The sequence below is a fragment of the Cercospora kikuchii genome (assembly GCF_019650295.1).
Source record: "Cercospora kikuchii DNA, contig_00006, whole genome shotgun sequence".
NCBI lineage: Eukaryota > Fungi > Ascomycota > Dothideomycetes > Mycosphaerellales > Mycosphaerellaceae > Cercospora > Cercospora kikuchii.
This window is the reverse complement of record NW_025408587.1, coordinates 584667-610232: the sequence shown is the minus strand read 5'-3', so window position 1 is coordinate 610232 and position 25566 is coordinate 584667. Positions and strand designations below refer to the sequence as shown.

Sequence of the window (25566 nt, the reverse complement as noted above, 5' to 3'; positions counted from 1 at the left end):
TTGTTTCCCGCTTCCGTTAATCGACATGTTGCTCATTCGTTCCGTGATTCCAGTCGATAGCTGTTGTCGTGATGGACTTCTCGTGTCGGCGACGTCCTGAGTCTTTCTTGACATTGATCGATAGCGCTTCCCTTCGGCTTTTGGTGCTCAAAGTTGTTACGTCCTGCCGGTCCGCTGGCAGCCTAACCCTAATCTGATATGGGGGTGGCCTAGGAAGTGTCGATCCTCGCAATGTCCTCGTGGTATATCAGAGAAGGTCCTGAAAGGTTTGTAACATAACCCCAAGAGAGTTGTATTGAGTTGAGCACGAAGCTCCTATCCTACGCTAAAGAGCGTCGTCTATATAGCACTTAGTCTCCTGCATGCTCACCTTGATCACTGTGACCACCGTGATCAGTGATCGCTGATCGCTCTGCTGCTCAGTGATCACTCACGTGATCCTCAAACTGATCGCAGCCACTCTGCCTGATCAGTTCTTGGCTGTGTCGTCCAATCAAACCGTAACAGTATAGCGCGGGACCGTAGAAGGTTTTATATATAAAACCTAGGCGACGTCGTATATCGAGCTAGCTATATAGGCTTTTTAAGATATTATCTAAGAAGGGTTACTAAATTCAACTACCTATCGAGCTCTATATAGCTTTAGCGAGCCCGTAATGCTTTATCTTAGTCGTAAGGAACTAGGAACGGCTAATAGAGGTAGTAGGAGACAATATCGGTAATATATAGCCTTCCTTTGTTATACTATTAGCAACTAGGTCGATCTATACGGTATATAGACCGAGCCTCTAGGGCATTGAATTTGGACGAGGCCTCGTCTTTGCCTATAGCCTTGTGACCTTCGAGCAGTAAGCACAACAGGAACTCCAAACTAAACGACTAGTACCCGCACGAGACTTCTACATAATCTGACTGCAAGCCCTTGTCCCACGCCTTTAATGTCTCGTGTCACTACTCCTCTATCGTATCCTGCGCCTCGTAACAACATGCCCTCGTGCCTCAGCTCAATCAGCCACCTTGAAGTCGAGGAGGTCCTCGATGTCCTGGTCGGTGACTGAAGGTATCTGCTCAAGCGTGCGGTGGCCCTTACGATGCGACTTCTTCTTGTGCGCAGAGACCACGCCCTTGTCATCGAATTCGTCCTCGTCTGCGTCCTTATCCTCCCCTGCCGGCACCTTCACCTTGGTCTCACGGCTCTTCTTGCGCACAATGGCCTTGCTGTGTGAAGATGCCTCAGCCTCGTCCTCGTCCTCGGTGTCGGTTGGCTGAGCCATAGTAGGCGAAGACTTGACCTTGTTGCGCCAGGCAGCCTCGTCCTGGTCGGAAGACGAGGCCTGGTCAGAAAACGAGGCCTGGTGGCGTGACTGCTTTTGTGAGCGCGAGAGATACTCGTCCTCGTTGCTGTTGACCTGTGCCAACGTAGCACCGTCCCCACGACCCGCTCTCTCCTCCTTGCGAAGCTTCTTCTCTACCTTGCGAAGCCTCTTCTCGTCCTTGCGGATTTTCTCTTCCAGTCGACCACGCTTCTCCTCCAGGTCCTGCTCATGAAGACTAGGCTTGATTCCGAACGTAGCCTTGCCGTTGACGCTTCTCTCATAAAGACTAGGCCTAGTTCCGAACGTAGCCTCGCCGTTGATGCTTCTCTCATAAAGACTAGGCTTGGTACCGAACGTGACCTTGCCTTTGCAGGCAGTACTTGCACGAATCAACCATATCGTCTGGGTTGGTGATTCGGAAACACGGGCAAGGTTCTGACTGATCGTTTCCTTCGCAGCTTGGATGAGCGCTTCCTGGTCCATAGGCTGGAAATAGCCATCACCTAGGCTGTAAACGGCACCTTCTGCCAATACACTGGCAAGCCCCTTGTCATGGACCAATGTCCCCATGAATGGTTGTGGCTCGCCATCGAAACGATCCCAGAGGGCCACGACGCCGTTCACGCCCCACTCGGCACATACTTGGTCGATGAGTGCTTGTTCATTGTAATCGAGCATGTCCAGGCCGAGGGCCTGGTCTCTGTTTCGCGTCATTGGAGGCTTGAAAGCTCTTTTGTTCGTTGAACTATGAATTGTGGGCGCCGGCGCCAGAGCCTGGAAATATGTCAGCATGTCGCGTTGTGGTCAGACCTAGATGCGTGACATTACAAGCTCTAACTCGACAGCGAATTGGTCTTCGGGCGCGTTGCCTCTCAGGAGTTGGGTTTGAGATCGCACGGATGGATGGTATGTCGGGCAACGTAATTGGTGTTGTTGTTGTTGGTAGGAGAGTGGAAGTGTTCAAAGTACAGTCGAGCTTTTGACCTTCCATGCCTGTGACAATGGACCCACTGACCCACTGACCCACGCTAATGCATATAAGTGGAGACACAAAAGTGCAGATGAAGCCTCGTCCATAACGCTCATAGATAGAGTGACCAGGACGAGGCCCTCGTTTCGCGGCACTAAAGAAATATGCAACGACGAGGCCTTCGTTGCTGAGTTGTATTGCCTTGACCTTCGTTGCTGAACGTAGAATCAGCCTCCTTTGCCAAACTGCAATGTCACACATGTTGTCCGGCGCAGCAGGAGCGACTCGAAACTGCCGAGCATTATGGTCCCCGATTTAATGGTAGTGGCGCTTCCGGCAGGCCGTCGTGGTACATCTTCGCGCAAGGTGAAGCATGCTAGCTGAGAGCACGAGCATGAGATCAGAACCCAGCTGTCTCAACTTTCGAAAAATAGTCCGCTCCATTGCTGACCGAGACATGCAGTCCTATACATGTAATGCTTGCCGCCTATTCTCGTTACTGTCAATGCAGCGCTCTGTAGCCACTTGTGAATAAGTAGGTTGGTTACCACCCAAATACCTCGCAATGCACACCTGATGCCGCCCAAACTCCTTCCAAATGCCCCCTACACACCTCATCACTCCGCCACCTTCATGTCCGCAAATCTCCCGACACTCTCTGCACTCAGCAGCGTATCATGCTTCGCCCTCTTCTTCAGCACGTTCTCAATGAACGCCTCGCCTGCCTTGTAGGAGCTCCGCACCAGTGGCCCAGAAGCGCAGTACAAGAAACCCAAGTCCAAGGCCCTCTGTCGCCAAAGCTCAAAAGCGTCCGGTGTAATGTACTCATGGACCTTCATGTGTCTCTTCGTAGGCCGCATGTACTGTCCAAAGGTTACAACGTCCACATTCACCTTCCTCAGCTCTTTCAACGTATTCCAAAGCTGCTCCTCAGTCTCGCCGAGTCCCAACATGATACTCGTCTTCGTAATGAGAGTGGGCTTCGCCGCCTTTGCGGCTTCAAGCACAGCGAGCGATTGTCTAAACTTGGCTCTCCGATCCCGAACAATCGGCGTCAGCTCCTCTGTTGTTTCCATGTTATGCGCATACACGTCCAGTCCACTTTGAGCGACCAGCTTGACCATCTCCAAGTCACCGGCATAGTCACCTGTCAACGCTTCAACAAGCATGTGTGGCGCTTTTTGCTTGATCTTCATGATCGTCTCAGCAAAATGCCTCGCACCTCCGTCCGCCAGGTCATCCCGATCCACAGATGTCAGCACCACGTAACCCAGACCCCACCTCTTCAGCGCCTCAGCGGTGTTCTCTGGCTCGTGAGGATCCAGTGGGGGAGGCTTGTTACTTGTCTTCACGGAGCAGAATCTGCATCCTCTCGTGCACGTATCGCCCATCAACATAATAGTTGCAGTTGCAGCAGATTTGTTCGACCCGCCCCAGCAGTCGCTGATGTTCGGACATCGTGCCTCCTCGCACACCGTGTGTAAGCCCAAACCCCTCAGATCCGACTTGATCTTCTTGTAGTTGTTATTCGATGGCACGGGCGTTTTCAGCCATTCGGGCAGTCGAGTATGTTTGCGTTTGCGTCCGGCAGGGCCAATTTCTACTTCGCGGAGCTCGTAAAGCTCTTCTGATGTGAGCACCGTCTCTTTCGGCGTGCTGACGAAGTCGCCAAAGGACGGGCCATTATTCAATCGGTCCGTGAAAGATGTCGCGGGGCGCGGTGTCGTGGTCGGCGGAGGCTGATCGGCGACTGCAGTCGCAAAGGACCGCTTTTGTGGGACGAGTAGAGACTGTGAGAGCAGACGGCGAGATGCGGGGCGCAGAGCAGCCATTGTTGTGGGCGAGGGGTGGTGTTGATGAGCAGAAGAGAAGTCCAGTGGCGGTTGAGGTGATTGTTCTTGGTCATGGCTCGCCGACGCCGACGCAGGGTCCGACGTGCTTCGGAAAGCCGATTGTTTCCGACTTTGTTCGCCGGTCACCTGCGGCGCAGACCTAAACTTTCAGCATCCATCGAAAGAGGCCGCATGGATGTCGTGGTGGGACAAATACTTCGCGCCCGGTGACATTCGCCAGTCACGCCCGCAACAGGCTGATGCGGTAGCAGCGGCAACACCTGATCCTCTAAATGCAGCATCACACTCGTCCTCATTAGGACCCAAGTACACAGAACGAGCCGATGCATCCACACGAGCTCGCCGGCAGAATGCGCTCCTGTACGGCGGCCTCGCCTTCACTCTCCTATCAGCGGTTGTGACACGCCGGGCGCTGAGGAGGAAGTATCTCGCCGCCTACCCTCAAATGATCAAGCAGACGACAACGAAAGGAGGCAGCAAAATCGAAATGCCCACGTTTTCGCCGTCCAACACTCCGCCAAAAGCCGAAGGAGGTCTCGATGCCGCCGAAGCACTTGGTCTCGCGACACTGTCTGTGTTCAGCGTCTTCATGGCTGGAACGGGAATATTCATGAAGTTGAACAACATCGGAGACGTGGAGGATCTGCGGGACTGGGTTCGGGAAGGTGTCGGTTATGATGTGTATGCTGGGGATACAGAGGCGGACAAAGAGATCGAGCAATGGATGGCGGAGGTGTTGAGCAGGAAAGACGGTGTCGGAGACTTGCGCACTACGATCGTGGAGAAGATGGCTGAGCTGGCTGAGTTGGACAAGAAGAAGCAGGAGGCAAAGGGTAATGCAGACCAGGTGGAGCTGCGGAAGAAGATTGAGATGTTGAAGAAGGAAGTCGAGAAGTCGTGAAGAGGGCTTGGACGCTCAGCCAACAACATCTCCACTCTCGAATTCAAGATCCGTTGCGTGCCCAGAGGCATGACTGGGTTACTGCTGTCGTCGACGCACAAGTTGACGTGGACGGTCTGACAGGCCGGCTCTCACAAGATACGGGCCACCCAGCAACCCGGCGGTTGGGACATGGTCTTCAGATGAATCTCGCAATGTATAGTACTGTATCTGTAACTTGATGCCACCCCTGTCTATAGCACTTGGTCGGTGGATCACGACGATGGCTGTTGGCGTGCGGCGGACCCCACGTCGGCGTCTTGTTCGGCAACGAGTGAGGCACAACCGGTGGTCGCGGCAGTTCAGGTTCACGCTGCAGCAGGCCAAGTGGTCGCATGCCGCGATGCAGCTGCAGCACTGGACGAATAACGTTGACATGCAGCGTTGGTTGGCCCAGAGAGGACATGCAGCGTGAGGGCGTGTGGTTGTTTAAGCGCTGAGCTCCTCCACAAAGTGAGGTCGACGGGCGTGTGCATGGGTTCGTCGAGAGTGGAGCTTGGCTGTTGGGCGATGCATTAGCCTGCAAAGCTGCCACATTACTTTCACCGCACCGCCGCTGCTGCTGCTACTCCTCGCTCCGCCTCCGTGACATTGACCACGAGTGCCCCATCACCGCCGCTGCATCACGAGTTGTCCGTGTGTGTTGTCGCTGTGTGCAAGTCCGACACGACACCACGACACGACACCCCCGAAGATCCACTCGGAATCGCCCCGCGCCGCGCTCAACATCTCCTCTTCCAATCGCCAATCGCGCTCGGACGAACCACGCCCGCGCGCTATTCACTGCTCATCCAGAACCCAACAACCATCACCATATCGCAGCCTGGTAACCCTTCCGGCCCGTGCAATCGACGAAGCTGGGCGCTGTCGGATCGAACATCTTGATCGGGTCTGCACGTGGCGACTCTGCCTGAACCGAACGAGCAGGGAAAACACACCGAGTCCCAGCCACAAACAGCACCAGAGCCCATCTTTTGGTGTTGCAACACACGAAACGGCAACGCACTCGATATTCGACGATCCGCGGACCGACGTGTGCGCAGTCAGAGCTACTGTCGTGCGACGCAGCGAAAATCTACGATAGGAGCAAGAGTCAGCGGCAACTGCTGAATCAGAAGGGGGAACAATGGCAGCTCAAGCAACGCAGTCACTGAAGGTGCGTGGCAGCATGCGCGCGCTACGGCGCTGTGGATATTCGCTGATAGCTCGAGTAGTGCGTCGTGACGGGGGACGGAGCAGTCGGCAAGGTATGGAGCTCTCCGAGGATGGGCGAGACACCGCGACTGATGTATCCGACAGACATGTCTGCTGATATCCTACACCACGAATGCCTTCCCTGGCGAATATATCCCCACAGTGTAGGTCGCGGCTGTCGGACAGGTTACGGGCTGGCTGGACTAACCATATAACAGCTTCGATAATTACTCTGCGAGCGTAATGGTCGACAACAAGCCCATAAGTCTGGGGCTCTGGGATACTGCTGGACAAGAAGATTACGACAGACTGCGTCCTCTCTCATACCCTCAGACCGACGTATTCCTCATCTGCTTTTCGATCGTTAGCCCTTCCTCGTTCGACAACGTCAAGGCCAAGGTGAGACACGACCTTTCCCCGTGCACCGGACATGGCTGACAGGCAATTTAGTGGTATCCTGAAATCGAGCATCACTCACCTGGTACCCCCATTATCCTCGTAGGCACCAAGCTTGACTTGCGAGACGACCCCGAAGTGCGCGAGCAATTGCGACAAAGGAAGATGGCACCGATTCAGTACGAGCAGGCAGTGCAAGTCGCCAAGGACATCAAAGCTGTGAAGTATCTCGAGTGCTCCGCTCTTACGCAGAGAAATCTCAAGAGCGTTTTCGATGAAGCAATCAAGTTAGTAACCACAAAAGTCGCCCCTTTGCGGCGCACCCTCATGCTGCGACTCACTCCTAACACTTGGTAATAGAGCCGTTATCAGCCCTAGGCAACAAAAGCCCACCAAGAAGCCCAAGTGCACCATTTTGTGAGGCACGACTTCCACCCCCGATTGGCTTGCCGCCGCCGCCGAGCAAGTCAGCAAGTGAGCGTTATCAGACTTCGCAACACGCTCCTTTTCGCAATGACCACCTGCTAGGTCACCAAATTCGACTTCCACCATGTTTCGTCCCTTTCGAAAATCGACCGTCGAAATCAGCAGGCAGAACGAAAGTTAGCGATTGAGAATAGACCGTGCAGTTCGCGAGATCTGTACCAGCTGCAATTCATGCACCGGTGTTCATGAGGCGTTTCCCCGGTTCATATGTTGTGCGTGTATGTGAAGACTTTTGAATGGTTCACCGGATGTGAGGGGGAGAAATGGATAGCAGAAGCATGATACCCTTCACATTCTGCAACAATGGACCAGACGACAGTGTCTGAAGGTCATCACAGCTCTCTCAGGCCGTCACCTCGGCCGGCTCAAGCTGTGAGCCGTCAGTTGTGAAACGCCCAACTGCCGGCTGGCTGTAGATAGTGAAATCGTTCTGAATCTGGTTGATGTCCGATTTTCGCTATCTATCCACATACGTGCCATGTTCGTGCTTGCATCCTGCTCATCCTCTGTGCATTCCTTTCACAATCGATGAGTCCGTAGTACGATGGCAACACGGTTTCGGGAATCGGCCGTATCACGTGATTGGGACTTCGAGCGACTTCTATACTGCCTGTTAGTGCTGGTTCATCTTTTGCCATCAGCAACCTCAGCTCCGACGCAACAAGAACCAGCCGCGCGGTCATCATCGACGTACCTCAGAACATCACACAACATGCCTCGTCAATCTCGTGGTCCAGCCCCATCGGCCCCCCGCCGTCCAGTCGCTGCTCCAGCGCGGCCGGCACCTCCATCACCACAGCAAACACGACCCGCTAGCACAGCAGCCGCACCACCTCACCAGCAGCAGGCACCTCCACCAGCGCCCGCCGCATCGCAGGGACCGGGTCTCTTTGGTCAAATGGCGAGCACAGCAGCGTAAGTCTCCAGTTCGCCCATGCTTCTGCAATGTACTATACGCAAGATGGATGCTAACGTTCAGTGTGCAGCGGTGTAGCAGTCGGCTCCTCCATCGGTCATGCCATTGGCGGTTTCTTTGGTGGCGGAAGCAGCACTCCAGTGCAAGAAGCTGCATCTCCTCAGCAGGCGCAGGAAGCACAGCAAGCATATCAGTATTCCGCCCAGCAACAGCAACAAGGTCCTACGGTTTGCGGAAACGAAGTGCAGGGGTTCAAGAGGTGCATGGACGAGAATCAGGGAAATTTGACCATCTGTGGATGGTACTTGGATCAGCTCAAGGCCTGCCAGGCTGCGGCAAGCCCATATTAAGGGCAGCGGGAATGCAATGGCATCAGGAAAGACGGCTGATGAAGAGGGTCATACCGTATGAACACAAAAGAAAAACACTTGCATTGCAAAGCGTGGGAGCCATTGGCGATAGACACGCGGACATCTCTGCTCTAATTCTGTACATATATAAACGTGCTCTAGCATCGACAGTGCAGAATCATGAAAGCCTGCCCTGCACCAGGCGCTGACACTATTTAACAATCTTGGCCAACATCGTGAACGTCGCTGATGCACGGGAGAAGAAAGCAAAGCGCGAGAGACAGGGTAGTCTCAAGCAGGAGACAACACATTTGTCTGAACAGGTACGCCGACTTGTCCAACGAATTGCAATTGAACTCGGCATCAGACTGAAAAGATGAATGTCACTTTCTCCGTCCTCATCAGTGAGTGATGGCAATCCTGCTCCACGTGCTCTGGTCAGTCCTGCTTCCACGTGGATGCACACAGCTTAGATCGGTACTAGCCTGAGACATTGCACCGGACATCAACACAACACAATGCTAATACGTCGACATCTCATTAACTGACCAACTTTTTATTTATTTCCAACTCCTGCACCATGACTCTGAGTTTTCATGCCACGTCTTTACTCTCTTTCACAACCACTTCTCCCTCAGCGTCTTCACCCGGGAACCCACCAGGAATGTCGCCTGCTTTGACAGTTCCCGTCGTCTCCAATACAGTACTCTTCTCTTCCGCTGGAGTCTCAGCTACGGCAGCCTCCTCTTCAATGGCATTTACCTTGGGCCCAGCACCCGCCTCAGCAATCGCAGCTTTCAAAGCCTCGGCCGATTCCGCATGCGATTGTGCGGTTTCCGAAGGATGACGGGATTTGCTGATTTCTGCCGCGACGTCCCTCGCAGGAGGAGCAGCAGAATCCGTATTCGTCTTCTCATTTGCCTCCAATAGTTTCTCCGTCTCAGCTTCAGGATCAGCGTTCTCCTTTTCGGATTCATTCTGCACTTGCAATTCATCCGTTTCGTCAATCGTCCAACAGGTGATCAGTGGAGACATGGCGAACGTATGCGAAGGCTTGCGATCTGACGAAGAGGCGGGCTTGCGGCGTGCGGGACCTTTGGCGCGGGACTTGCGTGCGTCCGCAAGAGGTTCTCGTTCGACGGCTTCTTCGCTGGCGGCTGGTACTTCTTCCTTCTTGGGGATGGCTTGCGGGCCAAGCTTCAGGCGGTTGTTCAAATCGCTCAAGAAGTTGCCTTGAAGAGCTGAAATCTTGGACCCGGGTCGTGCTGGAACCGCGGGTTTCGCCTTTGCTTGAGGTGGCGAGGTAACAATCTCGTCGCTGTCACCCTCGCGGGCAGATCGCGTCGGTCGAGCCGGAATACTGGGCTTTGCTGGGACACCCGGCGGCTTCGTTTTCGTGGGACTCGTTTGCTCGTCACCCGGCTTCTTTTCGGCCGACAATTTCGAAGGTCGCTGTGGTCGGGAAGGTATCGATGGCTTGCCCATTCCACCAGCAGTAGTGGCACGGGCATCCATGTCATCCTGGCTCCACGGGAGCGCGGAGGTGGTAGCCCGCTCCTCAGGTGGACTTCTCACGTCATCCATATCAGGAAGATTGACTGTGGTCTCGCCCAACATACTGCTCGGCGTGTCTTCCCACACATCGGAGCTGGGGAAACGATGTGCACCGGGTCGATGTGCGGCCTTGACCTCTTCGATGACGCCAGGCTTGAAGTGTGGAGAGATGAAGGTCTTCTCCTTACTCGTCATGTCCGGCCCTGCACGTTGACGCGCCTGCTCTTGCTCTGGTGTCTCGAATACGGCACCGGCTGCTCGGTCCGCGTCGATAGCCTCTTGCTGTCGCTCCAGCTCAGGAGTGGACACTTCTGCGAGATACTGCAACGAATCCGGCGTGTCTTCCCACACGTCTTGACTGGGGAAATGATGCATGGCCGCGAGATCAGGTCGCTTCTTGATTGCTTTGGGCTTCTCCGCTTTCCCGTCATCTTCTGGGAACAGCGGCTCATACTCTTCGATCTCTTCGAGAGGAGTGCCACTGCCGGAGTGGTGCACCTCTTCGTGCGAGATAAAACGATGCAGAGATCCGCCCCCGTAGCCATGCAGATTCTGAGCGCCGTGAACACTACCGGGCCGACTTGATGGACGACTGGGCACGTGCATACTACTGCGACGGCTGTTGTGCTCACCACCACTTTCATAGTAATAGTCATCATCGGCGCGCGGTTCAGGAACCACAGCAGCAGGCATGAAAGCACTGCCCGGACGCTTCATCAGTTCGTCAGCGGCAAGAATCGGGGTGCCATCACGCTGTGTATGCTCGTCTTCGGAGTCGTATCGGTGCAGCTTTCTCGCAGCCTGGTGATCGTCCTCGGCGGCATCATCGGGATGCAAACTCCTCGAAAAGGTCTTCCGCACGGGCGAAGCGAGGGTAGCATCGTTGCTGGAGGTGCGCTGGTCGTGGGAGACCTGGGGAGACATGCGAGCTAGGTACTCTTGGATGGCATCTTCCTCGCCTGGGGTGCTGGGCATGGGCGCGGCGCCTGGATGTGGGGTTAGCTGGCTCAAAGCTGAGGAGTATGCGAGGCTCACCAGAGTCGTTGCTGTGCACAATTCTATTCAATTGCTCGCTACTCAAGGCGCTTTCAGGCTTTGGCAGATGGCGGTAAATCTGCTCTCTAGCCGCCTCTTGAGGATGTTTCCTCATCCATTCTCTCTCGAACTGATCTGCATGATCCTCGTCGTGCTCGAGACCATAGCTATCGTGAGTCAAGAATTCCTGTCTCGAATGCTTCTTCTTGTGCTGCTTGGCCGAGCCGTCGTTGAAGAAGCCGATTCCAGGCGCGTGTGCACTTTGACCAGAGCCGGGAGTAGGCGCTTGAGCGTCGCCAGCAAATCTGTTCAACGGAATTTGCTGGCCAATTTCTGGGATGCCGTGCTCGGTGTCGTCGCCATATACACTACCAGGACGAGACGTCTGGCGTTCCAAACCCAAGCTCTGAGAGGAGCGGTTGAAGCTTGCCTTGGTACGCAGGATGTTGGGAGGCTCGGTAGAGGGAGCCCGCCTCGTATTACTGGTCACACGAGTGATGCGGGAGGGCGAGGCGGGCGAAGAGTCCCCAGGAGGCATCTTATGCACATCGTCTGCGGGTTTTGAGCGGCCAATGCCGAGCCCCGCAGCTGTGGTGGAGTCGGTATCCGTGACTTTGGAAATATTTTTCGTGGCTGTCGACTGTGGCACAGATGCCTTGGGCTGGTGCATGGGCAAGTCTGCCGCAATGTTTCTCGTCTGCTCTGCATTGTCTGCTTTGGCTTCGGCGGGAAGCTGATCCAGGCTGGAGTATTCATCTCCCTCGTGGCCGAGAGTTGGCAGAGACACGCTCGGGGGCCTGCGAGGCAGCTCTTGACTCGTTCTTTTCGGAGGCGGGCGATTGGCCATGGCAGAGGGCGGGAAGTTCAATGGCGAGCGAGTGGGCGAAGGGTCCGCCTTGCGGAGGGGCCTCGGAGGCACGAGCGGCTGGTCGCTGCGGACTGCCGTCTGGCCGTTTTGCTGAGCATTGCGCTGCGGACGGGGAGGAATAGAGGGCGTAGACATGGTGTCGTTCGTGAACGAGGGTGGGAGGGCGAATCACTAGAAACAAGTGTTAGTGAGTCGGGCTCTGCGTTCCCGCATGCGCATACGGCAACGCCAGGAGGAGCCGAGTGGACGCAGAGCGTGAGGGCGGCGGAGACAAAGGCCAACGTCAGCAGCGCAGCGCAGGCGCGGGAGCTCCGAGCGCGGAATTCGAGCTTCAGGCTGGAAGCGGGTGGTGAGACATGTGCCGTACGCTGGGCTGCCTTTCTTCACAGCCCGGCGTGGACTGGCCATGCTCGCCGCCCGCCGTCGTGCCGGTGTCGTGTGTCCTCGGGGAGCTCGTGGCCGTGCTGCTGCTGAAGAAAGCGTCCAATGCGGCCATGCAGGGCACCGCGCGAGAGCGGCCTGCAGTCTGGTGATTGGCTTACATTTGATCGCATACAGAGATCAAGCAAAAGATAAGACGAGCAGAGGGAGAGAATGAGGTGCGGAGGCGGAGGGGGGGAGGGTGGTGGTTGTTGGGAGGACAGTAGAGGCAGCACGCAATGGCACGTCAGGTGGCAGCGGCAGCAATGGGTTGGGACCCAGTGTTTTGCGTGGTCAAGTGATGCAAAAGGCGAGGGCGCAAGATCAGAGCCTTTTTGACGACTGGTGTACCTGGTGATAGTCTCGATCGACACTAGTCCATGCGAGCCACCAACTCTTGTGCCGACAATACCCAATCACACGCCCACGATTGTCAAAATGCCGCAACCGCTGCGAGCGCGTGGTTTTGCGTCCAATGCGGTATATGCCTCAGTTTTCGCTCTGCACGTTCAGTGCAGTCCAGTCCAGCTCTCGGCGAAGCATGCATGTCCTGGTCCTGTCCTCCCTATCCCATGCGATTCCTCATCCTCGACATTGATGGGCACAGCAAACGTCCCGCCACGCCACAAGAAACCACGTTGTCTGGGCGCCGTCTGCAGCGACTCATCCGAGACTTGGTCTGGCACGAACCTCGCGGGGGAACGACCCACTCACCGCTCCGCCAAGCTGCCAACATCGTCACCCTCAACTGCATCACCGTCTGCCCTCTGCCATGCTGCCGTGTGCCGCGCATTCGTTCATTGTGAAGCTCGTTCGTCCTCGCCTGCTGATGCTCACCTCTCCGCTTTCCCGAGCCGTTGCAGCAGCCATTGAGCCTGTTCCTTGTTCGAGCTGTGCGGGCGGACAGAACGCAGTGGCCACGCTCAGCACATGCATCGACGTGTTGTCAAGCCGACGTGATTGGATTCGAAGCATGCACAGCCAACAAACATGGCGGCATCTGTCACCGCAATGATGTCTTGCAATGCACTGTCCACGCAAATCGCTCGATTTCCCGTTGCTTCGTTGCTGTGGTCCGGGCTGTGAGCCGGACGTCTTGACAGTGCAACTGCCGCACACGTCCCATCGTCGAAATGCAAGACTGACTTACGCGTGCCGCACCAGACTGGAATCTCCGCGGTAGTGGAGGCATCAAGTAGCACAGTGCAGTGCAGCGTGCGTGTGCAATCCACCTTTCACATGACATGCGAGCCGAGTAAGCTAGGCAGCGGCCGCTTTCCGTCGTGACTTCCACTTCGTGCTACAATACTGCCATGACTTCTAGGAACATTGACCATCACAGAAAGCGGTCACGCTCGCCTGATCGTTATTATGCCCGATCGGACGAAGTGAAGCGGCCTCGCTCGCGTTCACCGCACCGCAAACACCACCGCGACCACCATCGCAGTACCACAAGTCGCAGCGAGTCGGTCAAGCTGCCCTTCAAAGCCGAGCTTCTCCACAAGCATGACTTCAAGCAATATGAAGGACTCTTCGCTCGCTACCTGGACGTCCAAAAGCAGATCGACATCAACGAGTTGAGCGAGACCGAAGTGCGAGGCAGATGGAAGAGCTTTCTGGGAAAGTGGAATAGAGGAGAATTGGCAGAAGGCTGGTACGATCCCGAGGCGAGATGGAGAGCAGAGGACAGGTGGAAAAATCGACCAACTGTAAATGAGCGAGACAGAGCAGAGCTGGTGACACAGATGGACGCTCCCATACATCCGCGACCACTACAAGTTGGAGTCAGCGGCGTAGAAGATGCCCAGGAAGATAGCGATGAGGACGGGTTCGGCCCCGCTCTCCCTGACAGAGAATGTCGTACGCTAGGAGCAAGCATACCCTCTCTCCAAGACCTCCAGCACCGAGAAGAGCTCATCTCAGAAGCCCACCAGAACTCCCGCACCGACCTCCAATACTCCCGTAAAGTCGACCGCAACCTCCAAAAAGACCGCCTGGAAGAACTCGCTCCCCGCGCCGACCCGGGCAGTCGCGAGCGACAACTTGAGAAAAAGGCCGACAAAACCTCTACCTTGCATGCATTCCGTGAAGCAAAGGATGGCGGTGATGTCGAAGTCAATGATCAGGAAATGATGGGAGGTGGTGAAGATGAGTTTAAAAAAGAGTTGAAGAGGAGAGAAAAGGTGAAGTCTGAAAGGGAAGTGCGGAAAGAAGAAGCACTACGGGCAAGAATGGCGGAGCGGGAGGAGAGGATGCAGGGCGTCAGGGCGAAAGAGGAGAAGACGATGGATATGTTGAGAAGTCTGGCGAGGGAGAGGTTCGGCTGAGAAGGTGTCGTTGCGCAGCAATTATCTCTGCTGCCTCTTGATTGGCAGCTCTCGAAGTCAGCCTTTGCTACCACTCCCAGCTTCGAAAGGATCTACGACCAAATGGGCGCGTTCACCACCTCATGGCCGCCTTTCAGTAAATGGCGCAACTGCTCCACTGCATCTTAAACAAGAGCGACCCACTTCACGTTTGCCCAGGCTCGATTCTTGCACGACTGTCAGAGGTGCAGCGCTGGAGCCAATGTGCTTCACCGCAACTTTCAGCTTGGTCACAAACCGGCATATTCAGCACGCGAGTCTGAAGTCGCCAGGTTGTTTGCGACTGCATGCCCCGCACAGCAGGCTGCCTTTGGTTGCTCAAACACATGTGAAGTGATGTCTGTGGCACCAGGCATGAGTAAAGGGACTTCGCCATGCGCGATTAGCAAAAGGAAGGGAATGCATTCGTCTTCCAAAGTGTACACTCCTCAGTCAAATACTCTGCTTGTCCTTCGCTCCGGGTAAGCTTGCCTCCAGCCAACGCTTTTTCGCATCGTTTTTGCAGCCGGTGGCTTCGAAGACCAACTTTCGACCCATTGCCCTTTTTGCTTTCATATACATGCCTGTACTGACTTCCTGAAGTAAGCGGACAATGTATCTAGGCTCGTGAGTTTGCTGGCAGCGCATATTGAATCGTACGCATTGAATCGCATGCTTCTCGGGCAGAGAGCGAAAAGCTTCACGCCAAGATTTTGTCAGTGAAGAAAGGACTGGACCATCAATTCCACCATTGAGTTCCTCGAGAGTCAGCTCATCTTCCAGTGTGATAGGTGCCAAGATTCCGACTTCCAGTATCGCCATGGATGCGAATCGAAGAATGCTCTCGTCCTGGTCTGTGCTCAGTGTGATGCTGCCATCAACACCGTCGTGAGACATCTTCTCCCCGAGCATTTTCAGCGCTGTAGGATCATCGATAATAATCAAGCCGGGCAACTGCCAACAATCCTGTGCCACGCGTGACCCGGCGATGGGTTGCGGATCAGTCACGGAATTAGAGACCTCCTTTCCGGCCCCATATGTGTCAAGAGCAAGCAGCAGCTCTTGCGGCCGCTTAGGGTGGGTCTTGAGAATGAAGTTCGACATGGCAGATGGCGACGCGATTTTGTGGAATCGCTAGAAGGCAGGGTACAAATCACCGTTTGTGAGAACGACACGACCTTCAGACAAGAGTAATGGTGGCTGATCAACACTTGATGCAGCTGTGCCGCTGCCCAGCGAAGTCACTGTTGCCGACAGCCGTTTGTGATGGCTGAGATTTCAGTTCACAGGCCCACGTATCGCTTGACTTACGCTGACGGGTTTCTGTGAGTAACGACGCCTGACAGCGCATGCTATTAGATCCTGAAGTGTGGTGTATGGCCAGCAGTCTGCCAATGATGAGATACTACTCACGTCACGTTGCACTGCAGATCAAAGCTCTTGTGATGGGCTTTTCATTGTTCCTAATGTACTGAGAAACAGTAGTTGAAAAGCTTATGCAGGTCGCTCTCTTCTATTGGAATGCCTGACTGTCGACAAAACGATCGTAAATCATAGCTGTACAAATTGATTTCGCTGGAATACCAATATGATGCCAAGACCTGGCCTAAGGTATTGACAGTAGCCGTTCCATGGAGCCATGACCTCGCAAGCCTCTGGTCAATGTCAACCACGATCCATGGCCCACATAATCTGGTATCAGCTCAACATCTACCCAGGCGTCGCCGTGAGCCATCATTTCAGGTGGAAAGCTGTGTCAGGTCTGTTCGATACCTGGTGCTCCTCGACCAGGCTGCCTCCCATTATGCCATCGACGAAGGCAAGGCCTATGAACGAGTAATAAGACTCCATGCCCAAGATCGGTCGAAGAATAGCAGGACTGTTGCTTCCAAAGAGGATCACGACCATGTCTCCTGGGCGCATGTTCGTCACTCCTAAGCCTAGGTAGCCTGTTTTGGTCCGAAACATAGACCTTTGCCGACCTCGCATGTGAATGTTTGTCAACAGGTTGATGATATCTTGCTCGTTCTCATTCTTGGGCGAGCTAACGTCTGGAAGAGTGTCGTGAGTAGTTAAGTACTCCTTCATGTGCATGTATACAACAGTAGTACGATCGCGGCTCAAAATACCGTTGAAAGAGTCTGCGCCCATCTGCATTGTGCAGGCTATTGAGTCGATCCGTTGGGGATCCTCTGCAATAAGCTCTTCAATCTCGCTCAGGCGAGCGAGGATCTCGACAGCGTTGCGATGTGACCCAGGTGTCTGCCAGAGTGCAGGCTTCACACACTGTACTTCGTCAACACAAAAGCCATTGACTGTAAGTACACTTTGCGAGCTTGTGTTGTCATTAAGTTTCATAGGCTCGTTGTTGTCCGCAACGAGGAAATTCGGGAACGGTAGCCAGCCACTTCTCTTGGCAGAAAGCTCTGGTACCCAACTTGCCAATTTTGTATTGTCGCGAAAGGGCGATACGTAGCGTAAGATATCCAGAGAATTCTTGTCAATAATTGCTTGTCTTGTCGCATTCTGCCAGACGCTTTCCGTATTCGATTTGTAGTCCGGTTCCAAGGTTTGCGGCAGTTCCACTCTCGTCGAGAGTTTTCGATACAAGCCGATCACACCATAGACCCTATCTCTTGGATCTGTACAGTCGAACCAACTCATCTCGGTGATAAGACTTTGCAGCGCGCCGGGAGAGCGTGGGACGAAAGGCGTGAAAACGCCATCGACAAGGCCCGCCATAGTCAATGCACGCAAATGTGGTGTTCGGCGCCATTCGTTTGACAAGAAATGGCCTCCTCGATTCAGAACGCACGCAGCCCTAAGAACGTGGATTAAGCTTATCTCGAAGGAGCCTTTGAGGCAAATGCTATGCGGAGAGAGACATGCTTCCTGTACGACCCACAATCGCTTGAACCATGGACTTTCGTACAATTCAAGCGTAGCCAGTGAATCGATTGTTGACTTGAAGGCTGTCGTTGCCAGCTGACCACTGACAAAGGAATTGATATCGTCGAGATCGTTGGTAGCGTCTTTGAATTCCCGAGCGAGCAATTCAATCGAGCGCATAGCCGCCGGCGTACTCTCGTTCGCAGGCCCGAGCCAAATCAAATTCTGCATGCCCCTACCATAAATTTCGTGCATAAGTGCCACTTGCGCCTCCCGCTCCCGCTGTATCTTTTGGTTAATGCAGACAGAGTCGATCCACAATAGCCTGGGCTTATTCGAATAGCGCAAGTTCTGCAGTACAGCCTCTGCACCTGTGGGGATGTCCAGACTACGGCCGGACAAAACCATCCGACTCTGGGTCGAGGCATCTCCCCAGGCATAAGAGACTGTCTCATAATGTCGATGTGGGGTAGGAAGGCAGGTATATTCGAACGATCCATGTAGTTCTTCTTTCTGTGCACCCGGCTCTAGCTTCAGAAGCCGAATCTCTTTACGTGTAGCATCTAGCTCTCTGTACATCTGGAAGCCACGACGACGTATCTCAACTCTCGCGTTTGAAAATCTCCCCGTCCTAACAAACAGTCTGAAGAAGTCGATTACAATGTTGCGGGATGACACAGCAACGGGTCGCTGAAAGCCACGATGCAACGATTGAGATCGCAAGATATTGTCGCATTGCTTTTTATGATGACATCATCTCGCCGCTGGAATGATAGAGTGCAAAGCCAGCCGTCCCGTGGTGGAAAGGTACAGATCGCTATACTGGACATTCTGGTGAAGCAGAATGTGAATTAATCATGGTGGCGTGATAGAGCATTAGAAAGGCCGGATTGTCGCGTTACCGTCGACCTACCGCTGCCCAAATAGTAGGTCCTCCTCGAACGTCTAAAAAGAAGTGGGTCAACAGAGCGAGGGCAAAGAGATCCTGCTTACACCGCTCAAACATGGGCAGTACGACAGATAGCACACAGCAGCCTATGTGTGCGAAGCACATTTACGTTTCGCGACGGCCTATGATCTGTCTGCGCACAATGTATTCTTTCGGCAATCGGAGCACTTAGCGGGTCTGTATCATTCAGGTCTGGCGGCTTCATCGATGGCAGACCATCGACGCAGATGTGAGGGCGTTCGAACTGATTGAGCGGGTCACTGACAGGAGGTGAAGTGAGTAAGTAGCTGCAACACATAAGCCACAGAGCCGTGCAAAGTATTGTAAAGCTTGGCGTCCCAGCGGTTTCGCAGGCCTTTCGTGGAGCGACTCTCCCCTTCTCTTCACCTTCTCGAGTGCTATTCTCGAGCTGCCGGCCGAACCCCTCCCTCCACATGTCGTACATCAAGCGCTATGAGAACCGACCTGTGTGAAGAACATAAACTCTGGGAAATTTCCAATGATGAGTGTTTAGCGCAATGCCCAACGGCAGTTTGACACATTGCCGCCTACAAATAGCACTGCCTGAACGTCGATTGCAAATGGCCACGATCGGTCACGCCATACTCTCTGCTGCAGTCGAAGCTCTTTCAAGCTCGAAAACGAAAACGACACGTCTTGCATACAAATGTTGACCAGTCAGAAACTTTACAGCCCTGAAAACGTGCCGCACCACCTCCTGGAAGAATCGGGCATGTCGCTAAGGTTTCCCCGGAACGAGAGACCAGCATGAATACAGGCTCGCACCTGCCACCACTGTTTTTCTGGACGCACTGACGATTAGAATGTTCGATTTTCGGACCTCACGAAGCTCAACCTTTCTCTGCCCTTCTTCGTCCAGCATGCTATTCTCAGACTTCGTGTCCGTATGACAGGTCACTGCGTCTGAGGACGAATGAGTCCTACACAGTGAGGAACATGGCTCGCAGGGAAGTCAACCTTGAACTTGCTCGTCAGGCACCTTGTTCGTCGACCAACACATCCTCATCGTAACCCTACTCATCGCCATCAACGAGGAACAATCGTGCCAATGCACTCCAGTCCGCAGTGCAATTGAGCGCGCAACATTCAAAAGACGGCGCTGGGCCAGCGCAACAGACGTATTTGATGGTGGCTAGACGCGCAATCCCAAGCTAGGAGAAAATACTTGTCAACCATGATCAGGGCATCGCTCTGCAAGCCATGCCGGCAATATGGCTGACAGGCCAGCCGAACACGTTACCTTGTTGCAGCGGGGCTGACGGCAGACAGAGATGCTTTGCACGCGATTGGAATGCAATGCGGTCATGAGGTCGACAATTGCGCTCCCAACAACATGCGCACATGGCTGACCCACGACCATGTTGCCAAATATGACCCGGAACTCAGCTCGAAGCGAATCGGACAGCGCTTCGATTCGTAGGGTCTATGAAGTTGCTCGGAAAGTTCACAGTCACACAGTGCCATGTATTCGTCAGCGAGGACATAAAAGAGGTCGCTTTGCCCGCCGTCTGAGTACGACCAGCGCTCGTTAACATCTTCCATCACTAAGGAACAAAAGCAGCATCACCCTACCGCAATAATACTCAGACGAAAACATGCAGCTCTTGCGTATGCTCCTCACCTCTGGCCTCGTTGCCACAGCTGTTGCCCTCCCAGTGGCACAACAGCCAGGCTCGGTGGCGAAGAGCGATGCTGGACCTCAACATGGACATCAGAGTGAGTGAGCTCTTTCACCAGGGCGACGCCGCACCAATCCGCCTGTACCAAATAACTCATCGTTCCGTATCTCTTCGCACGACTGCCCGCTTCCCTGCTGTACGACTCGCTGACCAATGATGTCCCATTATAGGCTCTTACGATGAAGGAGAAACTCAGAGTCTTGATACCAGTCAACATACCAATCAAAATGTCAACCAAAATGTCAACCAGAACGTCAACCAGAACGTCAACCAAATTGCCAACCAACAAAATTCCAACTACAACAAGCAGGAGGAAGAGGATGAGAGTGACAATGAGAGCGACAATACCAGCCTCAGCGATAGCAAGGACCAAGGTGAAGGTGACGTTGGCAGCTTGAACGGCGGGGGAGCTACCACTGGAGGGGGGCACGGCGGAGCTGTCCAGAACACTGTCGGCTCCGAGAAACTCGCACAGTCTGGCGGAGGCTACAATGGTGGCGGCGGTGGCTCCACTCATGGTCCAGACTCTGGCGTGTCCCCAAAAAAAGCGACGTCTGGTGGAGCTCACCATGGTGGAGGGGGCAGTGGCAGTGGCAGTGGCTCTGGATATGGTGGAAGCTTAAGCGGCCATGAGAACGATTCCTCGAACTCTGAACTTCAGGAGCAGTCCTCTGACTCTGAGTCCCAGCAAGATTCCTTGGAGTCTGGGTCCCAGCAGGGCTTTTCACAGTCTCTTTCCCAGCAAGATACCTCGGAGTCTCTATCCCAGCAGGACACCTCGGAGACTGGTAACCAAAAGGGAACCTCTAGCTTGGGATGGCAGAAGGGTTCCTCTAATTCAGGATACCAGAAAGATTCCTCTAACTCAGGACTCGAACAGCAACACCCTGGAACTGGACAAGGATCCGGAACCGGTTACACGCCTAGTGGCCAGAACAAGTATGACAGTGACTAGTGTGCTCCCCGTAAGTGCTCACAACTACTCCATGGAAGCTCTTTCGCTGACTGATATGAACAGCAGATAAGATGGTACTTCTCACACGAGCCTAATCTAATCAATCACAAGAAGAACACGATGAGGTGTGATGATCACGAAGAAACGAGCTTGATGATATTGCGATTTGTTGGGTCTCTCCTTCATAGCACTCTCCCTATAGTCCATAGATTCAAGGATGCAATTCCCACAAGAACTTCCTATTTCTTCCTACGACAGATCTTCCTCAACCTTAATCATTCTGGAGATGGAAACATTGTCGCTGCACATAAATTGCCGAAATTTATCCGAGTATCGGCCGCGCGCTCGTGCACAAGCTCGAGCTCATGTCCCCAAACATGCAGGCCGGGCATTCGTCTGCCTACTGCCTTGCTGTTAATACACCGCCACCTTCCACTCACACAGGCAGGATAGCCATGAACTTCGCGCCCTACCAGTCGTCGCCGCCCGAATCCGAACGCGCCAAATCGCCTCCGCCTGTCCGCAGTCCACCATCCAGTCCAGGACCCCAATCGCGCCAACCGCGCACGACAATCGCCTCGGTCGCGGACCGCGAAGACCCCTGGGCAGCAGCTCGCGCACAGAAACTCCCTTCGCCCTCGCAATATCAAGACCTCTCGGACTCAGAGAATGAAGATGAATCGCAAGAAATATCACGCGCCAGTCGCAATCCATACTACAACGACTACATTGGTTCGCGAGCGCTCGAGGGAGGCGGTAATACCGCGTTAGGTGGAAGGGGAGGTCTCACGTCCATATACGAGACCTCGTTAGGCTTGAACATTGCATTGGAATCCACGCTCGCCTATCTGTTGCTTCCGCCAGCCGGTGGTGTGGTGCTGCTACTCTTTGAGCACAAGAGCGATTACGTACGCTTTCACGCGTGGCAGAGCGCGTTAGTGTATGTTGCAACGTTCTCATACTGCGTGGAGTCATGGGACCGAGCTGACTCACATTCTTTAAACTACAGTTTCTCAGCCCTCTTCCTCGTACACATCATCTTCTCGTGGACGGCGGTCATTAGCTGGCTGCTTTTCGTATTTGACATTGTGCTAATAGGATACCTGGCCTACGGAGCCTGGAGATACGCCGAAACACTGGATCGCGTCGAAGTCCCCATCTTCGGCAGACTGGCGAGCAGTTTTGTGGATGATGAGTGAGGCGCTAAGCATGCGTTATCGAACAACAGAGCTCGAGGAACACTCTAACAAGCCTGCCTGCCATGTCATGGCACAACGCCCTCCAGCTCCGACATCCTTCTTATTGAGGACTCCTGCATTGAACAACGAGACTGATATTGACGTCGACGTCAACGCCAGCTGGCCAGTCCGGGCGTATTGCATCGATCTGGAATCTCAGCTGCCAACTGCAAATTGAGAAGGTCAGGATGTGAAAGTGCTCAGGGCATATGGCATGATATTATCAACAAGGAGCAGACAAACTAAAGATAAGATCTTCCGGCATTATTGCGAACCCACGACCGCATAGCCAATGCCGATGCGTCCATCCTAGTGGTCCTCGTCACCCAAGCTGAACGCGTCGTTCACTCTCTCACGCTCGGCGAAGAACGCCGTTCCTAAATTTCGAGACATCACGGTTCCTACAGCATGCATTGAGAGAACAAGGCCTCCGAGCATCCCATCGACTCTGTCCATCTTTGATCACGTGGGCCACTTCACTCAGCGAGTGAAAGGAACATTTCAAAGGAGAATTGAATGGAGCTCCAATTCGTTCAGCACCTGTCTCGAAGCAACCTCATCACGAACCATGTGATGGTAAAGCACATACGGCGTCAGAAGATGGTGCTTCCCGACCGGTCTGACCTTCGACATTTGCCAATGGCTCTGCAGGATCAACTTGTCGTACTTCTCTTGCTGTGGTGTTGGGAGCTTGTGTTCCAGCGAGGTTATCGCTGTTCTCTCTACCACTTCGAGATCGGAGTCAGGACGCATATACCCGTCTTTCTTGAGCTCCCTCAAAAGAGGCTCGAAGCTTCCTAGAGTTTCCTGGAGACGATAGTCGTGCTTTTGCGCTTCGAGCACGATTGCTGTCGACTCGCTGATATAGCTGGGCCGGGCCCCGGTGAGAGGAATCATGCTCTTGTTGAAGCTAGGGTGAGATGCTTTTCCTCGCAAGTCACGCACGAGGCCGTCGATCTCCATGGCACGCAACAAGATGTTGACGCCACCAAGCCACTCGGTGGACGGGTAGAAAATCGTCTGTGCGAGCAGCGTCCTGGCCAGCGGAGTATACTTCTTCTCCCGAGCCTTCATGCCTTCGGCGGTCAGGTTTCCTCGAGCAGTGCCATTTGCGTAGCCGTCAATTTTCAATTGGTCGAAGAGCGGGGTGAAATAAACAGGCCACGTTCCATATTCTCGCCCTGGCATGCCTTCGGCGTACTCATCGAGAATGTTCGCGATCTTGGAGGCATAGTTGATCTCCTTTGGCTGTTTTGGCTCCGGCCTTGTGCTGTTCGATGTCGAGGTGTCGTTGCCGCTCGGAGAGGCTGGAGCTGGAGGAGCATCGGCAGTATGGCCGACCCAAGTTGCAAGTGCCGCTGAGATGCTGGCCTTGCTGCTTGCGTGATGGTGCTTTTTCCATGTGTCAGGATTGACCAGCCAGCCGAAAATAATTTGTATGAGCTTCGCTATGAAATTGATTCCGCCTCCTGATGCTTGCATCTTGTTGTAGGCATTGCCGGCGGCCAACAGAGGACCAGTGCCGTTCCGCAAGCTGTCGGCCATTGCAACACAGACATGATGTGGCCACTGATTCTCGAGACAATCGTTCAGAACAGCTCTGGATATCTCACCAGCACGCTCGTGCGTTGCAATGTTGTACGGCGCCTTAGGTTCAGACGACGACGAAGCCACATTCGCGTTTCCTACCCTCGTGCCGCCGGTGATCAGCCTTTCAGGAGGATGCATTCGAGATTCCTTACGGGAAAAAGGATGGAATTGTCCTGCAGCGTGCTTCAATCTCTGCTTGATGAGCCTCAGGGTTTGCTTATGCCAATTTCGTTTCATCTTGATTCCCTCGGTGTTGATGGCATGGATAGACCCACAATTCGGGGCTGTAGTTTTACTGGGCCAGCCTTGTGGGAAGTAGAATGACCCATCGTCGCGTTCGCTGGCTAGCAGCGGCTCCAGATCCTTGTACAAGTCTGCGCACCCGGAGTCCTGGCTGAGTGGCGAGAGTTGACTGCTCGGATCCTTTTTGGCGCAAACGTTGCGATGCCAAATCAGAAGGCCGTCAAGCAGCGCTTGACGGTGTTCTTTCGACCCAATCGCCCAGGGTGCGGTCTTGAACTCATTTGCTGTGTGAGATTTTGATGTTGGACAAGGCAGGTGTATGGAATTATTCGAGACGTGTGGTCCATGTCTGAAGACTGGGTGTGTGAACGCGGGCGCTGGCAACCCACTCACATATGGGATGGAGGCCGCGACTGCCAGGGCGGCAGAGACAGCGTGGAAGTTGACCATGATAGCTGATTGCACCGCTCACTGCGCAGCCTGGAGCGAGTGCGCTGCACGAGAGTGCTATCGGAGATGTTATGCCGCTGGCTGACGGACACCCCTTTGAGAGATAATGGAATGGCCAGATTGCGATAGGTAATGGAGAGAGTAGAGCAGGTGGGCTTCAAGACGCCTAAGCTGATTTATATTAGGAAGCCAGGCGTCTTGGACCGAGGGACGGAAAACTCAGATTTCCAAGCCCACAAGCTTCAGGAAAACAAGCGATTAGAAGACGGCACAAGCTCATGCTGTCCTGCGGTCTACGCATTACCCGGCTCGACACTGGCCACCGGAGCTGGCGGTCCATGGGCGGCAGACCGATACCGTGGTCGGCTTGCGAAGTTGATTGAAAGGCAGGCTCGCCTCGGATCCGGTGAGAGCCGGTTCGACGCGACAACATGGCGGATAGGACTGGCAGCTACGATTAATCTGGATGGGAAAGAGCAACCAAAGAAGAGTCTGCGGTGTGCGTGAAGTCAGTGGAGGAATTCACCGGAAAGCAAACTAGCGCGTTGTAGTGTCAAGCTCGGGCGGCTGCGGCGGCATCGATCGTGCCTGATGCAGGTCCCTGAGGCAACGACTCACGGCTGAAGAGCACGAGCAGGTGCTCCACGCGAGAGAAGGAGCATCTGCCAGCTGAAGTGATTGCGGAGAGGGCGCCTGAAGATAGCGATAGCCCAAGCGTAAAACCGGTCGTCAGTGGAGATATTTCTACAGGACACCGGACGCGAAACCCCTTTGCCCTTTCAGCACTGCCCGCCAGACCGCCTGACGTCGACCAGCTCAACCACAAGGCATACACGGTATCTCGAAGATGGGATTCGCGGCAACGATCTTCACGGTCATAGTAGCGACGCTAGCGACGATGTTCATCCT

General features: G+C 54.2%; 12 protein-coding genes across 12 annotated transcripts; 6 read left to right on the top strand and 6 right to left on the bottom strand.

Moving 5' to 3' along the window:
• Positions 1-1004: 1004 nt before the first annotated feature.
• On the bottom strand, positions 1005-2030 carry CKM354_000916500 (uncharacterized protein; the record flags this gene model as incomplete). Its single annotated transcript, XM_044804574.1, has 1 exon — positions 1005-2030. One exon carries the CDS (start codon positions 2028-2030, stop codon positions 1005-1007), a length of 1026 nt encoding a protein of 341 aa, XP_044660509.1.
• An 873-nt stretch (positions 2031-2903) lies between these two features.
• On the bottom strand, positions 2904-4118 carry CKM354_000916400 (uncharacterized protein; the record flags this gene model as incomplete). Its single annotated transcript, XM_044804573.1, has 1 exon — positions 2904-4118. The coding sequence occupies one exon, from the start codon at positions 4116-4118 to the stop codon at positions 2904-2906; it is 1215 nt and encodes a 404-aa protein (XP_044660508.1).
• Positions 4119-4314: 196 nt separating this feature from the next.
• CKM354_000916300 (uncharacterized protein) lies at positions 4315-5040 on the top strand (the record flags this gene model as incomplete). The annotated part of the gene is made up of 1 exon (XM_044804572.1): positions 4315-5040. The coding sequence occupies one exon, from the start codon at positions 4315-4317 to the stop codon at positions 5038-5040; it is 726 nt and encodes a 241-aa protein (XP_044660507.1).
• A 1165-nt stretch (positions 5041-6205) lies between these two features.
• On the top strand, positions 6206-7090 carry CKM354_000916200 (uncharacterized protein; the record flags this gene model as incomplete). Its single annotated transcript, XM_044804571.1, has 6 exons — positions 6206-6235; positions 6294-6326; positions 6379-6437; positions 6492-6672; positions 6724-6956; positions 7030-7090. 6 exons carry the CDS (start codon positions 6206-6208, stop codon positions 7088-7090), a joined length of 597 nt encoding a protein of 198 aa, XP_044660506.1.
• Positions 7091-7867: 777 nt separating this feature from the next.
• Positions 7868-8421, top strand: CKM354_000916100 (uncharacterized protein; the record flags this gene model as incomplete). The annotated part of the gene is made up of 2 exons (XM_044804570.1): positions 7868-8070; positions 8142-8421. 2 exons carry the CDS (start codon positions 7868-7870, stop codon positions 8419-8421), a joined length of 483 nt encoding a protein of 160 aa, XP_044660505.1.
• A 594-nt stretch (positions 8422-9015) lies between these two features.
• Positions 9016-12013, bottom strand: CKM354_000916000 (uncharacterized protein; the record flags this gene model as incomplete). The annotated part of the gene is made up of 2 exons (XM_044804569.1): positions 9016-10961; positions 11011-12013. 2 exons carry the CDS (start codon positions 12011-12013, stop codon positions 9016-9018), a joined length of 2949 nt encoding a protein of 982 aa, XP_044660504.1.
• A 1598-nt stretch (positions 12014-13611) lies between these two features.
• Positions 13612-14625, top strand: CKM354_000915900 (uncharacterized protein; the record flags this gene model as incomplete). Its single annotated transcript, XM_044804568.1, has 1 exon — positions 13612-14625. The coding sequence occupies one exon, from the start codon at positions 13612-13614 to the stop codon at positions 14623-14625; it is 1014 nt and encodes a 337-aa protein (XP_044660503.1).
• A 471-nt stretch (positions 14626-15096) lies between these two features.
• CKM354_000915800 (uncharacterized protein) lies at positions 15097-15747 on the bottom strand (the record flags this gene model as incomplete). Its single annotated transcript, XM_044804567.1, has 1 exon — positions 15097-15747. One exon carries the CDS (start codon positions 15745-15747, stop codon positions 15097-15099), a length of 651 nt encoding a protein of 216 aa, XP_044660502.1.
• A 630-nt stretch (positions 15748-16377) lies between these two features.
• On the bottom strand, positions 16378-18111 carry CKM354_000915700 (uncharacterized protein; the record flags this gene model as incomplete). Its single annotated transcript, XM_044804566.1, has 1 exon — positions 16378-18111. The coding sequence occupies one exon, from the start codon at positions 18109-18111 to the stop codon at positions 16378-16380; it is 1734 nt and encodes a 577-aa protein (XP_044660501.1).
• A 1986-nt stretch (positions 18112-20097) lies between these two features.
• Positions 20098-21136, top strand: CKM354_000915600 (uncharacterized protein; the record flags this gene model as incomplete). The annotated part of the gene is made up of 2 exons (XM_044804565.1): positions 20098-20218; positions 20352-21136. 2 exons carry the CDS (start codon positions 20098-20100, stop codon positions 21134-21136), a joined length of 906 nt encoding a protein of 301 aa, XP_044660500.1.
• Positions 21137-21591: 455 nt separating this feature from the next.
• Positions 21592-22335, top strand: CKM354_000915500 (uncharacterized protein; the record flags this gene model as incomplete). Its single annotated transcript, XM_044804564.1, has 2 exons — positions 21592-22076; positions 22146-22335. The coding sequence occupies 2 exons, from the start codon at positions 21592-21594 to the stop codon at positions 22333-22335; spliced, it is 675 nt and encodes a 224-aa protein (XP_044660499.1).
• Positions 22336-22875: 540 nt separating this feature from the next.
• On the bottom strand, positions 22876-24657 carry CKM354_000915400 (uncharacterized protein; the record flags this gene model as incomplete). The annotated part of the gene is made up of 1 exon (XM_044804563.1): positions 22876-24657. One exon carries the CDS (start codon positions 24655-24657, stop codon positions 22876-22878), a length of 1782 nt encoding a protein of 593 aa, XP_044660498.1.
• Positions 24658-25566: the final 909 nt, after the last annotated feature.